General features: G+C 32.7%; 1 protein-coding gene across 1 annotated transcript; it reads right to left on the bottom strand.

The window, feature by feature from the left end:
• Window positions 1–5,886: 5,886 nt before the first annotated feature.
• On the bottom strand, window positions 5,887–21,251 carry LOC127712528 (uncharacterized). The gene is made up of 8 exons (XM_052219018.1): window positions 21,180–21,251; window positions 14,670–14,853; window positions 13,896–13,981; window positions 12,267–12,341; window positions 10,943–10,957; window positions 9,606–9,632; window positions 7,161–7,172; window positions 5,887–6,089 (listed from the first exon to the last, which is right to left on the bottom strand). Exons 1-8 carry the CDS (start codon window positions 21,244–21,246, stop codon window positions 5,956–5,958), a joined length of 600 nt encoding a protein of 199 aa, XP_052074978.1. The 5' UTR covers window positions 21,247–21,251; the 3' UTR covers window positions 5,887–5,955.
• Window positions 21,252–21,719: the final 468 nt, after the last annotated feature.

Here is a 21,719-nt window from a genome sequence, read left to right as displayed (position 1 = left end):
TTTTATTTATGTCTTCAAGTTTTATTCTCAAACCGTGATTGGGCCGTTTAAATCTATTTAAAATGGTTCACATTTTGGTGGCTTTTTTAGTTGAAAGTAAAAAGATTAACAAAAATACTGAACTCCTAGGCAAATTTAAAAAGAGGAAGTCCATAAAAACTGACAAAATCAAACGCTATCAATCAACGAAACAATTGAAAAACAACTGCCATATTCCTGACTTGGTACAGGCATTTTCCGAAGAATATGGCGGTTAAACCTGCTTTTATAGCTGGCTAAGCTTCCATTTATTAAACTTGAATTTAAAATACATCACAAGTTTTATATGCTCTGCTCAACAGGTCAGGCGAAAAGTGCTCAAGTATATACCATTGATTTGATTGCTTTATTAAGTTTATATAAAAATTTCCAAAGAACTTTTATATTTGTACAAAGTTGGTACCAATAATGTGTTTACAGAAATTTAAGTTTAGCTATTCCCTTTGAATAATATCAAAATATAAGTATTTCTTTTAATAACTTTCCAGTAGTTCTTACAACCATGCAGTACTATGGATTTAATGAAATTATCAAATACGTGTAATTCATGCCACTGTATAATTTAATGGTTAGTTTCATTCCGTATTTAAATTTTGTTTTCTAATTTACTTAATCTTTCCAGCATTTTCAATGATGGGGCGACCATTTGATTTCCGGAGGTTGGGCAGATGGATTTTTCTTTTGACTGAATATTCATGTTCGTCTATTTCCCTATCTATTTGCGTCGCTTTGTACACATTCATTTCCTACATTTTGTTGGACAAAACATTGGTTTTTAACATCACCCCTTACATTTTTTTTCTTTATTTCTATCTAAAATTGTAATATTTTTTTCTAGAAAGCAGCCCTTTAACCTAATCTTTAATGCAAGCTTCAATATAACTGTAAGAGTTAAAGTAGATAAAATGTATAGTTTTACAGAAAATGTTCGGACGAAATAAAGTTCTAATACTAAAAACAGTTTCTACTTTTGGTTATTGTGAGAAGAAGAAAAGGCATTTGTCGAACAACTTGAAAAAAGTTTTTTTTTATATAAATTATTCACTTGCCAACAATTGTCCTATACCACTCTTAAACTATCACATCGCATAATATATATATATATATATATATATATATACAAGTCTAAATTGAAAACAACGTTCAATCCTATAATTGCGTTGGATAAAAACCGCAATTTCTATACGTGTGCATGCAAAACAAATTTCTTGGTAGAGGGGTCTAAATACAGCACAAACAACATTTTCCAAAAGACCAAATGAGTGAAAAGGTATATTTTAACAAAACGCATTTGACTAGCAGGTCGAACAACTGATGTTCTTAAACCCTGCTGACTGCCATTGGCGATTGCCAAATAAACGGATCACAAGATGGAACAAAACAGATCTTATTATTAAATTATTACCAAACAGAAAACAATAAACTTGCAGAAAAGATGGTATACCGCAAACATGAGGTGCAAAAATTAGTACACCATATCCGGATTTCGACAATTAATGTCTCTTCAGTGATGTTAGGAATCGAAACGGTATTTGGAAGGCCATATAATTTACCTCAATTTAGGATAGACTCTTGAATTTTGAAAGAGTCAAAATAGGATGAACGGATCATATAAACCCGAAGGCAAATATAATACAAGCCATATATACATGAAGACATAACTGAAACCTAAAAAAACTTTGTTCACACTGACCAACAAGGAACTATATTCAACAGATATATCATGTTAAGGAGGGGTATTTGCGAAAAATACCAGTCGAGAGAATGTCAAATTTCGCGAGCCGTAAGGCGAGGGAAATTCATTCTAAAGACTGGTATTTTTCGCAAATACCCCTCAAGAACATGCTATATCTGTTTAATTACACCGAATGTTAACGTTCAAAAACGCATTGATGATCGTGACGTTACAAGCGTCCAGTCGGATAGAGTATTTTTTGGCAAATACCATGGCAGAGAGGGTAAAAAAGGCATATCCTTTTTGCATATACCCCGGCGGCGTTAAAAAAATGAACGATATTCATTTGATAACAGTAAATTGGTGAAAAATACACTGGCTATCAACCAATCAAAACCCAGGATTCTTACATAAGGTGTAAATAAAATAGAAATATCGGTTTCAATACTAGATAGATACAGGATGATATTGACTACGCATACAATTGAAAGTCACCATTGAGCATTTTTACATTGAAATTCTTGCAAAACTTTTGACTCATTTTTTTAGTGGAGCGTCATTTTTATTATAAAGGTTGCTCGTTTTGTCATGGTATAAACAATTACTGTGAAATGTAAAGAAAGAACGAACGTACTATCAATTACAAAAAATTGTTTGTTTGAATTAAAATGAAACATATATGAAAAGAAAATGCATGCATGGTAAGATCAGCTTTATGTTCTTTGAAATATTAAACTATCAAACACAATGTTGTAAATATATGCTTATCCTTCCGGAGCACCTACGATCATCTCGGTTTAAGTGGGATTCGTGTTGCTCAGTCTTCAGTTTTCTATATATTGTTTTGTATACTGTTCTTTGTCTTTTTGATCTTTTTGTTTTGTATTTTTGCAATGGCATTGTCAGTTTGTTTTCGACTTATGTGTTTGAATATTCCTTTTGTATCTTTCGCCCCTTTCTTGAAAGTGTTTGGAATTTTATCTTTTGCAGTGTCAGATACAAATAATGATTATTATTATTATCATGATGGCTTTGTGGGTTTTCGTTCAAATATGTGGTATATAATGAACGCTGCAAATGCATATCATTTTGAAAAACTAAAACTACAATTAAAAAAATAAAATTTATGACAAAGAATCACAAATTGCACTAATTAAATGGATAAAAATATTTGTATCATGTCGAACATAATGTCTACTTCGTTAAGTAAGTAGAAGTATGATTGAAAATGATTGAAACAAATGATTCAAAACGTAAATAATGATAAAGTGTGTCCTGAAATATTCATAACTACGGAAAATTTTGTTCTATTGATATGTATATAGTCTTAGATGACACATTCACAAAAGAGTACTTTAAAAAAATATATACATAAGATTCATTATCATACACATTTTTTTCCATACTAATGAATAACAGATTTTGTAAAAGGAAAAGAACTTAGTTTTTATAACAATAAGCAGATGTGGTAAAATATGAGAAAACTTTCCACCAGTGGCCAAATGACGATGATATGAACAACTAATTGTTACCGTATTGCAGACAGTAATTAACGACAACTACTGAATCACAGGTTCTTGTCTTGAGAAAGCACATAAAGAATGTTGTGTGGTTAAACATACTCGTGAGCTCCTAATCCTTCTCTTACTTGGGATATTGGTGTAACAACCCAACATAAGACCAAATTGTAAAAAAAATCAATTGCGAATGGATTGACTCTAAAATTGTGCTAGGCTCCAATTCAATTCGTTTAAAAGAGAAGCGACGGAGAACACACTTTATCATTATATACGTTTCAAAAAATTTGTTTCAATCATTTCAAATCAAACATCTGCATACTTAACAAACTAGACATGATGTGCGACATGATAAACATACTTATATCAGTTTAACAAGTCAAATTTGTGTTTCTTTGTCATAACTTTTATTTTTTTTAAAAGTAGTTTTAGTTTTTCAAAACTAATGTGCGTTTGCAGCATTCTTTATATAGCACATATTTGAATGAAAACCCACAAAGCCATAATAATAATGATAACAATCGTTATTTGAACATGACACTGTAAACGGTATAATAGATACCAAAGGGGCATTCAAACTCATAAGTTGAAAATAAACTGACAACGCCATGGTAAAAAAATTAAAGACCGAAATACAAACAACAGTATACAAAACACAACATATACAACTAAAGACTGAGCAAATTTTAAAAGTATTATTATCCTCAAAACCTAACCTAGATGATACAAGACCCTGTATCTCATACTTACTACCTGAAAAGAAGTTGGATAGTCAGGAAATATGATATCATATTTACAAAAATATCAGTACAAGTATTACCTATTCCAAACTAAAAGACAAATTGAAAGGATTGGTCCTGCTTGTTTTCATAAAAAAAAAAAGAACGGCCAACATAGATACAAAAGTTTTGTTTTAGGGAGAGATAAATCGTACTTTGTAAATAACACTCTGTATTCAAAAACATTTTTCTTCAGAATATGCCATTGACAAGATGCTCGACTTATTGATTTACAACATTTTGGTACGTTTGGGGGACATGTTTCTGAACAATCCACATTCCTATGGGAACCAACTGTGCTCCTCTTTAATTCCAAAATTGTTCTAATGATTAATACACCAAGTTTAATACAACAGTTTCAAAAGCTTTCATCCCATCTATTGGAATTTTATCTACATGATCAATAATGTCTTGTATCTGACGTATCCTGAATCCTTTATATCGGTTTTTTACATACCAATTTTTAGCCCCCAGTATAAATTTTGACATGAGAGGTTTCAGTCTTTGCGCTAATGTGTATATGATAATTTTTAATGTCAATATTAAATAATGCAATAGGTCTATAGTTCCATATTTTTTTATTTTTTTTTAATAATGAGAAATTTTTATTTCTTTGGACAAAAATCCTTTTTTAGAACAAACATTGAAGCTTTGGTTGCAAATTTTTCATGTGCTCCACAATCTCCTGTAAAACGTTTCCGAAAGATGTCTAAGCCTGGAAATTTATCTAATTTATACAATGTCGTTTGTTGGTGTTGTCTGTTGTATTGTCCAATATTTTTGTCATTCCTATTGTCCTTTTTGTGTATAACAATCACTAAATCAGATGACCTCAAGTCCACGAATTGTCAAAAAAATGACAAATATCCGATACTTACCTCTAAATTGTTATCGAAAAATGACTTAGAATCATTGCAAGATCACTCCTAACACATGTGACAGGTGAACACGGATTTGGTATATATGGTTTAAATTCGGTTTTGTGTCATGTTGGGATAAAAATTTGCCCTTAGGACTCAAACAACCATTTGACATTCTAAATATGATCTCCGAACTAACTGCTGTCATATCAATCTAACATAGACTGATGTGATGTCTGTACTGCACACAAGGCTGCGTGTGAACAACAGTCAGAGCTGTTATGAAATAACTACAACAAATTGTGTCATGACAGCAACACCGAAAGAGAGGCGAAAGATACCAAAGGGACATTTAAATTCATAAGTCGAAAATAAACTGACAACGCCATGGCTAAAAAAAAGACAAACAGACAAACAATAGTCGCTAAACAAAACATAGAATACTTAAGACTGAGCAACACGAACCCCCACCAAAAACTGAGGGTGATCTCAGGTTGTCCGGAAGGGTAAGCAGATCTTGCTCCACATGTGGCACCCGTCGTGTTGCTCATGTTATTTCAAACCGGTCATGTCATCTCCAAAATAACATTGGAATGTCAGCCATTACAAAAGGTTGTAATATTGAAAACTTATAACGGTAATTACAATTGTAATTGTAATTGTCAATTGTAATTGCAAACATTTCTATAGAAAATATCAACCCCAGACGCTTCCTTCCAAACATAATAATTGAAATGAATACTCACGCACTAAATAAAATTTGGAATTTTCCCTTGCCTGAAGGCATATTTGGATTTCATTTTTAGTCTCTTTTATTTGCATTTTGTTTGAAGCGTACATGGATTGCAAGAGTTTGTACAAAATAATGTGTTTGTTCACTTAATTGCATTACATAGGGCTGTTTTATGTTATTGCAAAACCGAAACAATAATTTGCATTACATGGGTAATGGCAAATGCGTGTATAAAATAATGACGAATACAGTATCCTCCAATTGTTAAAAAAAAACCACCAGAAAAAATTAATAAAGTTTAATCAAAGTAGCCCATTTTTCGCGTAGCGTCCCATTAAATGCGAATAAAACATTAATAATAACGACGACGTCTTCTGTCTCTAGCACAACAAAGGCCATCATCTTCAACTCGTTCACATCCAGTACAAGGAATATCTAATCTCGGGTTACGAATAGGGCAGTTCTTTGGCACATTGCATCCCATTGCTAAATATAGATAAATGAGTAGATATACAGATAGATCAGTTAAAAAACTCAACGTAAGTATATGTTAAATTATTTTAAACGAAATTATGAAAAAAGTAGAACAACAAAAATACCGAACTCCAAGGGAATTTCAAAACGGAAAGTTCTTTATAAAATGGCAAAATCAAAAGCTCAAACACATCAAACGAATGGAAAACAACTGTCATATTCCTGACTTGGTACAGGCATTTCCTAATGTAGAAAATGGTGTATTAAACCTGGTTTTATAGCTAGTTAGACCTCTCACTTGTATGACAGTCGCATAGAAAATGAATTGTACTTGAATCTGAGTGAAACCAGTGTGTCGACAGGATTAGAATCTCTTCATATATATACATTACTTGACATACGGTTTCACACTTAGGTCCAGCAGTGAGTGTCAATGTCAGAAATATCTAACAAAGTTCTAATATACGCAAAAAGACAATATAGTTCTTACGAATCTGATACCAAGGAAACATGAATCACCAGCGAATTCTTTAAAGCAATAGAATATTTTATGAAGTGTTGATGACTTCAGTCATTTATTAGAACGCTATAAATGTAACAAAATCTGAACTTTAGAAGTGGACGTTTTAAAAATCATGTTTGCATTGTTTAAAGTGCTTTAATTAATATTTGTAGAAATTCAGCCCAAGCATATCTTTGATTATCTAAAAAAAAATTGCAAATGATTGACCACCTGCATATTAATGAATAAGGCAAATTATTCTTTTGGAAGCAGACTTTTATATCGTTGAATTCGAACATGTTTTGAAGTATAAATTAATCGCTGTTTCCGAATCTAATGAAATGTAGATAATTTCGATGTTTGTACACCAAAATAAACATAACGTCACATCATTGGTTAACTTTCAATTGTTTAGAACGTTGTTAGCCAATTGCAACGTTTTGTGTACGCTATTTGCAGAAAATACCCATAATGCATTAGATTCTGAATCGGCAAATTGCTAGGCTTTTAAATCGTAAGAGAATATCAAATGATATTATACATTGCAATAAATCGATATGTATACTATAGTCAATACTTACGTGGTATTTTTACTGAAAAAAAAGATGAATATGTTAAGAAAAAAGACATAGTTTAAATCAGATTTAAATTATTTTTTTTAACAGATAGTATATTCCTTTCCGGTTGGACACTATAAAAAATTCGTTTATTAAAAATTCAAAGTCATATCACTGAGGATTTCCTAACATTTGAAAGAAAGTTCAACACTAAAAAACGAAAATATGTGATATGATTGCTAATGAGATAAACTCTTCACCAGAGACCAAATGGAGAAGAAGCTAGCAACTGTAGGTCACCGTATGCCTTCAACAATGAGAAAAAACCCTACCGCATATCAAGTTATAAAAGGGCTCTGAAACGACAAAAAGAGGCGAAAGATATCAAAGGGACATTCAAACTCATAAGTAGAAAATAAACTAAAAATGCCATGGCTAAAAAAGAAAAAGACAAATAGACAAACAACAGTACACAAAACATAACATAGAAAAACTAAAGACTGAGCAACACGAACCCAACAAAAAACTGGGGGTGATCTCATGTGCTCCGGAAGGGTAAGCAGATCCTGCTCCACATGTGGCACCCCTCGTGTTGCTCATATTAGTACAAACCCGGTAATAAGTATAATTCGGTAAGTCATATTCGGGAAAAATGGGACGGGATACTAGTTACGACAATTGGAACATATCCACTGTCATCTGTGAAACGGATATTCCATAACGGTCAACCAACTCGTGATGGCGTCCGTAAAATTTACGAAGTGATGATTTCAACTTCACCACTTGGAACTCTTGGTTTAATAACTTCCATGTAAGCAGCAACCCTCTATCAAGGAAATCAGGATAGGAAATACAAGCCCTGGAATATCGTATCAACTAGGAGATATATACTCCGTATGAATGCGCTGCTGGAATGTTGCTACATAAAAATGGAAAGTTCACAATTGGAAAGCTGAAATCATCTCTTTTGTCGTAAAGTTTTGTTTTCAAACGACCCTCATTGTCAATTTCTAGATATAAGTCAAGATATGAGGCTGACTTAACTGTGTCTGTTGTATCCTTTATCTCAAGTTCGATGGGATAGATGCGTTCAACATAGTCACCAAAGTTTGAATAATTTAGTGAAAGAACATCATCAATATAGCGGAAAGTAAAGTTAAAGGATACTGCTAAAGTATTTCTAAGAAGTTCTTGTATGAGGTTAGCCTTATATGAATAAAGGAACAAGTCGGCAAGAAGATGAGCACAGTTGGTTCCCATGGGAATACCGATTGTTTGTTGAAAAATAAACTTAACAAATATGTTGTCAATCAAGAAATCAAGCATCTTGATAATGTCAGTTTCAGAGATTTTTTTGTTTGAATCAGTGTGATTTTTTACGAATACGATTTTTCCATCCCTAAGACAAGACACTTGTATCTACGTTGACCATTCTTTTTTATGAAACAAAGCAGAACCAACTCTTTCAATTTGTCTTTTAGTTTGGAATGGGAAATACTTGTATAAAGTATAGAAAAGTCAAATATTTTAATACTATGCAAGATAAAAGAGTCTTACATTGTATGTACTCTAAAAGATCTTTGGAGTTTTTTAGTATCCACATCTGATTCACGCCACCTCTAGAATATGTAGTTTCACAATAGCATTGAATCCCGACTTTGCTGGTAAAATTAATGTTAATAATCTAGAGAGAGGTTTCGTGAAGCACTTGGAAGACCAAGCAATATAACGTTGTTTGTAAGGACACTTGTGTTGTTAAGGTATCCAATACAGTGATGGAAGATCCAGTTCTTCATCTCTGGTTGAAATTCCAAAGGAACATAGAACAGACCTATGGGTATCCAGGATTTCCTTATTGGTTAGTGTCGTGGGGGTAGAAGTTAAGTTTCCAAGTGAATTGTCAATACCCAATTCAATTATCAAGCAGTTTATGTGCTTTACACACAAAAACTATAAATTCTATGTACTCTTTTTGTTTCATTTTCAAAAATGTGTATGCATCAATTTGATACATTTTTATCTTGAAAAAAGAACTTAGTATTGAATCCACAATTTGGCTTATTGTCGCACTGATTGCTCTGAAAGAATACTTTTATAACTTGAGTACAGGAATTTACATGACCTGAATTTCTACGCGACTGAAAGAGAACACTCTATGATCCTCAACGGAAATTCAAATACAAAATTGGTAGAATATTGAAATAAGTACAGATTATTCTTATTGGAAATCCTTGAAGAAGACACAAGAGAGAACATTATCAAAAATAAAACAGTGTTCACCACAAAATTGTTGCAATGGTGTAACTATCAAACGATTTAAATTTCACATAATTACATAATGATAATGACTAATCAATGTTCTGGACAACACTTTTTCCCTACAATATTCAGTTTGTTTTGCTTTAACATAACCAGGGCACATTTTTTAATTGTTACAGTTGTGGTTTTACTACTTTATATTGCACTTACCAGATCTTCTTATCTGGTTCCTCTTATCTGAAATAAAGAAATACATTATAAGTAATTAATTCAAACTTTTTCAAGCATTTTTAAAACACAAAATGAAAAATTTTTCCCGTGAAAAAATAGCAGGGTTGTCTCTACCATGGTTAGCTCTTATCTTCTGTCAGTCACATTGAATCTTCTTGACTTTACAAGCGACTCATGAACGTATTTTAACCACTAGACGAAATGAAAATGCCTACTCTTCAACATATTGATTGCCCCTGGTTTTTAGGAGGGTTCCTGTTGATCAATCTTTAGTTTTCAATGTAGGGTTTTGATGTTTGTAATTTCGAAGTTTTTCTTGTTGGTGTCGTCTTATTTTAATGGATTTTTAATTTTTGATTGTCGCCTTAGTATCTTCTCTTTCTTTTTTCAGACAAAATTACAGTAGAATGCATGAACACATCTATCTTTTCCTACTTCTAAGCTGACAAATTAAGTACATTTTTATTAAGATGCAACTCCAAATTTGAATACGTGTTATGTAGTATCCGGTGCAGTAAAATTGGTACACTTAATGTTATTAAATACTACCAATTGGTCGATACCTTTGCTTTTGAGATGTAAGACCAAGAGTGTATCAGTACGGTACTGACATGACAAAACGGAAATTGTTAAATTGAAATTTGCGGTTACAAAGCTTTGGAAATTCCCTTTAAATTAAGAAATATGTCTCTCTCATGCATAGCTCTGATTCATTGTCCGGATTTGCCTATAATTTAGGTCTTGTTGATAATATCAACTCTTCAACGTTTGTACTAGGTTTTGGATCATCAAATATTTTGGTCTCCCGAGACATTTTCGGAATGTGCATTGTGTGGTGCAGGTCATTCTTACCCGTCCGGAGCATATGATCACCCCTGGTTTTTTGTGGGGCTCGTGTTGCTCAGTCTTTAGTTTTCTATGTAGTGTATTGTAGACCGTTGTTTGTCTTTTGGTGGTTTTTGTTTTTTCGTCTCTCTTCTGCAGTAAAATTGTCACCGTTAATATTATCAAATTATTTAAAATGTTTTGATCATGTAGTTCCCTTATATTCATAAATTTAAGGGTTTGAAAACCCCTGACAACAGGTATTCATCTTGTGGTAGTAAGTCGTGAATTATTCATTGAACACTGAAAAACACTACCTTTTTCACATAGATTATTAGTTTATTTCTACTTAGATTTTTAAAACACGGATTTCTTCATACCGGTATTTCAGTCTTATATAAATCTCCTATTTTCTTATGTTTAGCAATATAAAAGAAATGAAACCATGCTTAATTTACTTTTCAAAATAGTAAATTAACTGTGATACTCACGTCTCAAATCGTTTGCTGAAAAAAACAAACCCACACATTTAAAAAACGTAATTTGCAAATTCAATATCTCTATAACTGTTTGCATGCAACTCTTTGCCTATGATGACTGTGGATATTTTCCTTTGTCGTACAATCCCTACCTCTTACAATCCATTTCGGCATTACCTTATTCGGCTTATCACCGAAATTTTACTTGCCACGAGAAATACGAGAGGTGCCACTAGTGAAGCAGGAAGTCATTACCCGTCTGGAGCTCCAGAGTTTTCACCCGGTTCTGATGGGGTTCGAGCTGCTATGTTTGGTTTCTATATACATGTAGTGTTTTGTGGAAAGTTGTTTGCTTTTTCGTCGAAATTCTTTTTGTTCGTGGTATTTGCTGGTTTTCTTCGACCTTTGGTTGCAACCATAGTATCTGCCCTTCATTTTGAAACGATAAGTTGACTTTGTATAACTAGTGGAGTACATTCGCCCTCGAATATTGCCCTAATGCGTCATTAAAAAAACTTAATTTAGTATTATTTTTGAATTTGACGATAGAAGAATATGTTAATAGATATAAAAAAATTATAAAGCAACAGGTTATGACACATTGAATCAATTATAATTCCCGTCCCGTCCCCTTTTCCAGAATGTGACCTACCGAATTGGACTTGTTATCGGGTTTGTACTAACATGAGCAACACGACGGGTGCCACATGTGGAGCAGGATTATGATTACCCTTCAGGAGCACCTGAGATCACCCAATGGGGTTCGTGTTGCTCAGTCATTAGTTTTCTATGTTGTGTTTTGTATACTATTGTTTGTCTGTTGGTCTTTTTCTTTTTTAGCCATGGCGTTGTCAGTCTATTTTCGACTTATGCGTTTGAGTCTCCCTTTGGTATCTTTCGCCTCTTTTTTATAATGTCATATTGAATAAATCATTGGTAGCTTTAGTGCTAACAATCATCATTGTTTTATAACAGCATTAGTCATTTATGGATTGGTTGTTATGGCCGGATATTCTTGTCTGAACCATCTTTCTGAGTGAGGCAGCATTTACACCACAGTCGCAATTTATGAAAACTTTATATTTTTTGACGCGAAAAATGTAAGAAAAAAACAATCTAACATATGTAAGAACGTAAGACTTGGAAATTACAAACATCCTTGTGTAAGCTTTTCTATCACCCCAGCAATATCCGGTTTCTCAGATTTCCGACTCTCGCACTCGTTTAGCTTAAAGTTTTTTTTACATGGCAACCGACATATTGGCAACATTTCACAGTATTTAAATGTTAATATAGGGCTATTATTTAATGTTTTATATGCCAACTTAATGATTACCCAACAGAAGAGTAGCGCTCCATTCATTTGTCCCATAGCAAATTTCACACACCGATGGATTCGATCTAAATCTTCCTGCAAGAAGATAAATTCCATTGTTACAAACGGACTAGCTTTAAATAAAAAACATTTGAATAATCAAGTTATATCAACTGGCCTGATAAAATGCACCCCTGATTTCTTCTTTTTTACTTTGTATACATATATATATTTTTTTTTCAAATAATTAGGTTTAAGGAAGCGTACTAGTGTCAAAGGATCTTTTAAATATGGTTTGTGAACGCAAATCTATCACTAATGTTAATTGAAAAAAAATCTATTGAAAGTTCAATTGAAATAGTTGACCTCATAAAATGCAACAAAAAATCGTGAGGTACTCAAGATAATTATGAATATGCATTCCATTCTTTCAGATTCATCTCGGCTTTGTTTCATTATTTCATTGTTCTGACATCGGAGTCGGACTTCTCTTAAACTAAGTTTTACTGTGCTTACTGTGCGTACTGTTGTACGTTTGTTTTTTCTACATTGGCTAGAGGTATAGGGGGAGGGTTGAGATCTCAAAAAACATGTTTAACCCCGCCGCATTTTTGCGCCTGTCCCAAGTCAGGAGCCTCTGGCCTTTGTTAGTCTTGTATCATTTTTAATTTTAGTTTCTTGTGTATAATTTGGAGTTTAGTATGACGTCCATTTTCACTGAACTAGTATAGATATTTATTTAGGGGCCAGCTGAAGGACTCCTCCGGGTGCGGGAGTTTCTCGCTGCATTGAAGACCCATTGGTGGCCTTCGGCTGTTGTCTGCTCTATGGTCGGGTTGTTGTCTCTTTGACACATTCCCCATTTCCATTCTCAATTTTATTCCTACTTCTCTTCTACGAGCAAACTTTCAATTAAGTGAACTATTTCCTAACGTTCTACCAGCACGATCTTAAGAAAAGTGATTAAAGACTGAAGGTAGAAATTAGTATATTAACTTTTATCTTATAAAAATCCTAAATATCTGTATGCCATGTATAACATGCTACTATTTCAAGTTAGGGTGAAGGTTGGCACCTGTTAAAAAAGTTTGAACCCGCTGCATTTGTTTGCACCTGTCCTAAGTCAGGAACCTGTTTCAGTGGTTGTCGTATGTTGATGTGGTTCTTAAGTGTTTCTCGTTTTTTATATAGATTAGACCGTTGGTTTTCCTGTTTGAATTGTTTTACACTAGTCATTTTTGGACCCCTTTATAGCTTACTGTTCGATGTGAGCCAAGGCTCCGTGTTGAAGACCGTACTTTGAACTATAATTGTTTACTTTTTACACATTGTGACTTGGATGGAGAGTTGTCTCATTGGCACTCATACCACATCTTCTTATTTCTACAGCTATTAGAATTCATTATAAACTCTTTTAATACTCTGAACGAATTAATACTTGACGTATTGTATATACACCTGTCTATTGATAAATACCACATATTGGCTTCTAGACGTGTTTTGGTGTTTGAATCTAATTGAAGCATACCCCATATATACTTTTATTCATTTGTATTGGCAGTCCGGCCTTTTTATTTGATCATTTGACTTATTGTTGATTCAAAGCCTACTGTAAATATTGTTGAATGAAACACTCAGGTCATAACTTACTGAATGGTAGCCCATACCATACTACAATTCCCCCAGTTGGATCCACAGCCATTCGTTTGACACATGTGAATTCATTGCCACGTCGTCTAAAATATAAGTTCATTATATTATTGCTTATTTGTGACGATTTTTCCCCAATTTTTCATTGTCTGCTTATTATCTTGAAAACTATAAAAGATTATAGAAACTTTAAAAAGCAAAAATTATCAGCAAGACAAGATCTACAAATAATCAGCACGAGAAGATCTACAAATAAGCCTCATGGTCGAAATCTTCAGTCGACTCTTATTGAGTTATTGCCCTTTAGTTATATTTTTTACCATTTGTTTTTGTGTTTTTTTGCCTATTATCTTCAAAACTATGATAGATAAATAGAAACTTTAAAAAAGAAAAGTTATAAGCAGGTAAAGATCTACAAATATGTCAACATATCTGATATTCTTAATACTGTTCTTCCCCTTTAATGATGACTTTTATAAAAAAAAAAAAAAAAAAAAGAGGCTATTGTTGAAGATGCAGGTGAGCGACAGTATATTATAGGCTCTTTAGAGCCTCTAGTTCATCAGAGCTCTTTGTTTTTAATCTTAAGCTATTACAATTGTCTGATATTCTGTTGTTTTCGTTTAGCATTTTCCCCTTATTTTTCTCAATTAAGCCAATTTTGACTACATTCAATATGTTTGGCCCAACAACTGCCAACTTCGTGACTCTTGACAACTTTTGAAGTGTTAAAAGTGGTTCTAGAAAAGGCTTAATTTACAACTGCTTACATACCGAGCAATAAGAAATGGTCCCGATCTGACATAACATTCAGCAAATTCCCCAGATGGCAAAAGACGCACTAAGTGAGATTGATTGCGGAAGTATTCATTCGCTGTCAAACTGGAGGAACCACCAACGATAAACATGTACTGTCCTCTTTCCTGCTGTTCACATGGAAAACTGCACACGGCATTTCCTGTGCAAAGAATAGTAACTCTAAATAAACTCTAGTACTTCAGTGGTAATTTAAAACACGCAACTTGCAATAAAAATACTTTTTACCTAAAAAACTAAATATCGAAACAGTTCGGTGACGTTGTTCTTTGTTTTTAATACTGGTTCTCTGTAACAATTTAAACTCTTATATAGGGAGTGTGGCACGCATGGTCATGGATTTTCTTCAAACTTCACACACTTACTAGTCTTGATGAAACAAACAAAAAATGGCAAAATTTTGGTTGCTAAGCATATCGGTTGCCATAGCAACCAATGACCAGTTTTACCTCTTCTGAATATCTATGATTTTAAGCTGAAAAAGGCTATTTTCAACATAATTTTTCATAATAAATAATTAAGAGAATGAATATTGCTTTATGATTTTATTAAATATATGCATTTTATTGATGTAATTTAATAACTGATATTTTCATATTCCATTTCAATCATAATCACATTTACCCCCCTTTTTATGTGGTTTGCATTAGGTAAAAAATACCCTTTTGAGGTCATTTTTGAATGCTCACCATAATTGTTTGCGGACACCTGAGTTGAAGTCAACCATGAATTCATAAATATCATAGTCTTATCTTATCAATGATGCGAAAAAGTAATGGGGAAGTATGTCTCAATATTTTGTTACCATGGATACAAAATGCTTAGTTTTCATTTTTTCAGAAAAAAATATTTTTTGAAAATTTTGAAAAAAAATGTTTTAAAACTTAATTCTGCAGTCAGAAAAAAATAAACAAATATACAATATGTAGAAATTATTGTAATCATCAAAATTTTAAACATATCAAATATAACGGTATTATAGTTTAAACTGTGTTGCTATGGAAACAATTTCATTTTGATACACAAGTTTAAAACAATTTTGAAAAAAGTTTCAGTTAGTTTCTTAAATGTGCACAAAAGTAGGAAAACTAAAACACTTATTAAGTTTCACTGTATACACACATGTGTATATATAACTGATTTTGCTAGTATAGTATTTCGATAATGGTGTTACCACTTGAAGGAAACAAACACAATTTCTCTATTCTGGTAAAAGTGCTGATTATAAAGAAATTTCAGTCTGTTTTCATGATCATGAAAAATATACAAGAAAAACAATTACTCAATCTAGAAAAAAACAAATAAAATCATGTAAAAAATTACATATTCAATTGTACAATATCTGCCATTGAATGTGTTGCCATGGAAACAAGTAGTTCATTTGCAAAAATACGGATAAGTACTAATTTTTACAAATGCGTTTTAATGAACTTCGATACATATAACAATGAATGTATACAGTTTTGCTTACATAAGCAGGTTTTCTTGTATTTGAGAAATATTAATAATATTCCAGTCATTATTAGTGATAGTGTTGCCATGGAAACAACAAATTACACGTATATGCATAAACTTGGAAAACACTTGAAAATAGACTCAATCTCTCATACAAAAACTCTCCTCTGTAAGTTTTCAATTTAATGCAGTGTCAAAGAATGATGGCTTTTACAAGTCAGTCTTGTCAACTAGTATTCAAATGCTGTAGTGAAGATTAAAGATTACATGTATATGCATAAACTTGGAAAACGCTTGAAAATAGACTCAATCTCTCATACAAAAACTCTCTTCTGTAAGTTTTCAATTTAATGCAGTGTCAAAGAATGATGGCTTTTACAAGTCAGTCTTGTCAACTAGTATTCAAATGCTGTAGTGAAGATTAAAGATCAAAGTGCCACTTGGTGTTGACAGTTTGGAATTTTAGCTACTAGCTCCTAACTATTTATACATAATATTAAGAAGATACAATCAGAATATTGACAGTTCAAGAAAGGCCAAGGGGGGGGGGGGGGGGGGGGGGGGAGGGTAAGATTTTGTAAAAATGAAATGATCGATTAGTTATGGTTTGCTTTGTGTCCAGTGTCAAATATCTCATGCATATTTCATAAGAGAACAAAATCAATAAATTTAATAGGAACATTGTTGGTCCAGTGCTAGTCTACTGACCCGAAATTAATTAAAGGCAATAATTTGATACACTTCAACACAATAAAAAATAGAACAAAAAGAGTCAGACGTTGGTCCTCTACTTTAAGTAAATGATAATTGACCATCTAACCTTTCTTTCTATAAAGGAAAAAATACCTATATTATGAGCTGTTTATTCATTATTAAACTCAATGTTGAAATGGCAAAGCATGTATATCTATACGTTTTGAATATTATTGTATTATTGGATGATGAGTATCTACATGAAGATCATTTTTTGAGGTGAAGGTGAAAAAAATAGACAATTTCATAAAGGTCCGGCAATATGGGTAGGCTGGGATGAAGGCGGACAATTTGAAATATCACTGGAAATCGGGATCAATTGGACAAGGACAGAAATTTCAATAGGTCAACTTGGGTGCCCCTAAAAGAATTAACACAAGGGTTCTTTAGCAAACAAAGGGGCGTAACCAACAAGGGCGGGTACTGTCGGCCGTTGACCCGATGGTCCCTGCTATCCATCCGACACATTTCTTGTTTGCCGATCTGGCCGGGGAGGAATTTTTGAGATTTTCCAAAAATATTCGTTTCCCTACGAGGACCGACGGAAAATCTGTCAGATGGTGGCTGCGGGTCTTAAAACGAGCAGTGGGGGAAAATATACCATATGGACAATTTTCATATAACGGGTCCAATTGACTGCCTAAAGTGATGGCCCGCTACATTTATGCTTCAGTGATTCCATATGTAATCAACCAAATATTTCCAATAAATAAGGAGGGGACGGGCCCTCAGGGCCCCTGGATCCGCCTGTGGTAGCACTATCTTAACATTAGTATTAGGCATTGGATTATTGAAATTTGAGAAAATAACAATTATCTTAAGTTTATGGATTTTTAGCAGCAAATTAAAAAATATTGACCATAAATTATGCTAACTCTTTACCGTGAAACGGTAACTTTAAGAGAATTATATATTACATGTACATAAATTATAATTTGATTTTCACTGAACATGCTGAAAGCCCATAACAGAAAGATGTTTCTCAAAATTAGTATATTGTCTTTCTTTTAACAAAAACAAAAATAGATTTAACTTTGAAACAGGACTCAATGTTTATAACATATAATACATGTGACTTTTTGTCCTTGACTTTTTGTCTGTGACTTTCTGTCCTATATTTTGACCGTTATCATGACAAGGAAAAATGACTTTATACCTATTTATATGTAATAGGCTTTGCATCAAATTTATAGAAACACTTAGATTGAACCATTAATTTTATCAAATAAGAAAATATAAAATGCTTTTCAAAAATATTAGCAAACGATAAATGTATTGACTTTCGGGAACATTTGGCATACCTCAAGTTAAGTCGTTGAATATGTTTACTTATATTTTATTAAAATATTTTAAACTACCAAGATATCGTACATGCAGGGGCTCGGGCATACCTCAAATAGTCCGCGAAATGTTTATTTTTTTTATGAAAATATTTAAAACTACCTAGATATCCTACACAAGGCTCGGGCATGCCTTAAGTTGTACGTGGAAATAATTATTTACTGTTATGAAAATATTAAAAAACAATTATATTGGATTTATCAACTTACATGTATTTTTGGCCTACTTCACACCTTTTGTGTGTTACTTTGTATTTGTGATCAAACGTGTCAAATTATAACCGGTAATATACAACATGATTTACAACACAGTAAAATACAATATACTACTCAATACCATAAAAAGTTTAAATAACCTGGTGCCCGTCACAGTACCCTAAACTGTTTTTCCCAGTTTTTATTATTATTTGATAAAGACTTTACCATTCAATCTTAATGTTTTTTTTTTATATAAATTTTAAGCAAATCCTATAAGATATAAATAGGTATTAGGTAGTACAACGATCAGGACACAGTCAACGTTGGTCAGGTCAAGTTTTTTTTACCCAAAAACATATATTTTCCCCCTTTTTTTAATGATATAAAATAACACAGTAATTTTCATCGGTTAGGTCATTGCTGTTGTTGGTCAGGTCATTGTCAACGTTAGAAGGGTCACGTTTTCGGAATTTTTCGGAATTTTTTAATATTTGTGTCTATATTTTTTCATATAGTTATATATTAAATGATCAAATTTTATTATATTTCAAATTAAACATAAATCCTTTAAGAAATAAAAAAAATAATGAGCATTTTCATTTGGTCCTGTCATTGTCAGCGTTGGTCAGGTCACATTTTATGAAGATTTAAAAGTTTTCTATATTTTTTCTTATATTTATGTATTAAATGGACTAAATTTATAGCAATTCAAATTTGACAAAATTTTTAAGAAATAAAAAAGTTATTAGCATTTTCGTTTTGGTCCAGTCATTAGTGAAACCCGTCAAAGGGAGACAATTCGTATTGTGAGGAATATTGCACAATGACCATTTTTTGGAAATTAATTTCAGATGTTTCTAAGTAGATTCCTCATAACTTTTTTTGATTATTGATGAAAACAAGGCTGAAATTAATTGTTTTGTGTTTCTTTTTAATATATGTAGCCGCATAATTTCACAACACTACACCAAATATTGTATTTTTCTCAAAATTCCCAACTTTCTCCGCTGTTACCATGGTAACCAACCAATATATATATCAGATGGCATTATTTTTCTGACTAGGCTAATAGGATATACATTACAGCCAATTTTCAGAAAGATCGGTGACTATGTGTGCCGACAAAGTTTAAGTGGTTACAGAGAATAGTATTAAAGTGGTTGTTACAAAAGAAACGGGCGATGACGAAAAGACGCGTGATGGAGGGGTTATTAAACAACAATAGCTCGGACATGTAGATAACGTAGGTCTACCTCAAGAAAAACTTTAGATTAAGCCACACAAATCCCATGATCAATCTTTTCAGTCTGTTACTGTTTTGTCAGCAGCACCGGCTGTGTTGCTTCTAAAATCCAGTGATACTGTTTTGTCAGCAGCACCGGTTGTGTTGCTTCTTAAAACTAGTCATACTGTTTCGTTAGCAGCTCCGGCTGTGTTGTTTCTAAAATCCAGTCATACTGTTTTGTTAGCAGCACCGGCTGTGCTGTTTCTAAAATCCAGTCATACTATTTCGTTAGCAACACCAGCTGTGTTGCTTTTAAAATCCAGTGATACATAGGATTAAGTGACAAGTAATTAACGAGTAACTGTTTTGTTAGAAGCAATGACATTTTTGCTTCTAAAATCCAGTGATGCACAGGATTAAGTGTCAAGTAATGAACGAGTTACTGTTTTGTTAGCAGCACCGGCTGTTTTGCTTTTAAAATCATGTGATATATAGGATTAACTGACAAGTAATGAACGACAAAGGACTACCCTCAGATCTGTACTTAGTGTCTTTTTGTTGTGGGAATGTATACGTTCCCTGCCACTACCACTCTGTGTTTTTGTTATATGTATTTCTGTTTGTATCCATCTGATGAGTTAAGCCCTTTTCAACTGATTTTTATAGTTTGTTCTTATGTTGTACTGTTACACCACTGTCCCATGTTAGGGGGATGGGTTTGGCGCTAGCTAACATGTTTAACCCCGCCACATTCTGTATGTGCCTGTTCAAAGTCAGGAGCCTGTAATTCAGTGGTTGTCGTTTGTTTCTGTGTATCATATTTGTTTTTCGTTCATTATTTTGTACATGAATTAGGCCGTTAGTTTTCTCGTTTGAATTGTTTTACATTTGTCATTTGGGGACCTTTTAATTATAGCTGACTATGCGGTATGGGTTTTGCTCATTGTTGAAGGTCAAACGGTGACCCATAGTTGTTAATTTCTGTGTCATTTGGTCTTTTGTGTAGAGTTGTCTCGGTGGCAATTAAACCACATCTTCTTTTTTTTATATTCGACAAATGAAACCATACCAATAGTTATTCGTTATATATATTACTTTGTAAAATCACTTATACTGGCTCCTGTCATCCACTGGTTCTAAGCTTCGTTCGTCATCCGACAAACAACGTCATAAACCGTTATTTTACATCTGTATAATCTGCCGAAATGTGTCCAATGCCCATGTATTGATACAAAGTAATGGGTGGATAATATGGTTAACCGAGACAACATCAAAATGTAAATCATGATTAATGTTAGACTTAAGAAGTGCGCACTTCTACTGCGTAAGTTAAAATTAGTGGTTATATGATATTCCTGTATGCATTATTTGAAAGTAGCACTAGGCAAAAAGTAGCAAAAACACCGTTAAATAAACATGATTATTGTTGGATAACAGTGTCACAAGTTTTATCTTTCAAATTATATATTGGTATTAAAAAATCAATTAAATGCTTACCCTGAACAACAAGTAACGCCGTCAATACAAGCTGAAGTAAAAACATTTTAGATAAATAATTAAACATGTAAAATATTTATATATCTATTCTCAATATTAAAAAATATAATAAATGATCCATCAAAGATATAAGTCATCTATATTGTAGAATTATGCAATAGACACAGTAACTGACAGATGCATTTCATAAAAATGATGATTTATATGATTATTTATAGATAGTTTTAAAGAAAGTACACCATGACTACCACAAAACCAAAGAATGATAAAATAGAACAACAATAAAACAAAAAAAAGTAAACCTCCTTCTCAGAAATAAAAAGAAAACACAGGTAAGAAAAGAAAAAGACAAATGACAAATCCATCAGACATTGGCGCAAGCAAATTAAAATCTCCTTCAAAAACAATAAAAACATGAAAATGAAAATGAAATAGTATTTGACCCCCCCCCCCAAAAAAAAAAAAACAAATTGAAAAAAAATAAATAAAAAAAATCGACCAACATTGACCTCAAGACTAATGGAAAGTATTAACCAACGA

This window comes from Mytilus californianus, unplaced genomic scaffold (assembly GCF_021869535.1).
Source record: "Mytilus californianus isolate M0D057914Y unplaced genomic scaffold, xbMytCali1.0.p SCAF_8, whole genome shotgun sequence".
NCBI classification, from domain to species: domain Eukaryota; kingdom Metazoa; phylum Mollusca; class Bivalvia; order Mytilida; family Mytilidae; genus Mytilus; species Mytilus californianus.
This window is presented reverse-complemented; position numbering and strand designations above follow the sequence as displayed.

What these genes read in the sequence shown, in the direction of transcription:
- LOC127712528 (XM_052219018.1), bottom strand. Translation starts at nt 21,246, where the DNA reads ATGTTTAATTATTTATCTAAAATGTTTTTACTTCAGCTTGTATTGACG. An exon ending in GGACCATTTCTTATTGCTCG is followed by an intron (nt 13,982 to 14,669) that starts GTATGTAAGCAG and finishes CTTATATTTTAG; the next exon opens with ACGACGTGGCAATGAATTCA. An exon ending in ATGGTATGGGCTACCATTCA is followed by an intron (nt 12,342 to 13,895) that starts GTAAGTTATGAC and finishes ATCTTCTTGCAG; the next exon opens with GAAGATTTAGATCGAATCCA.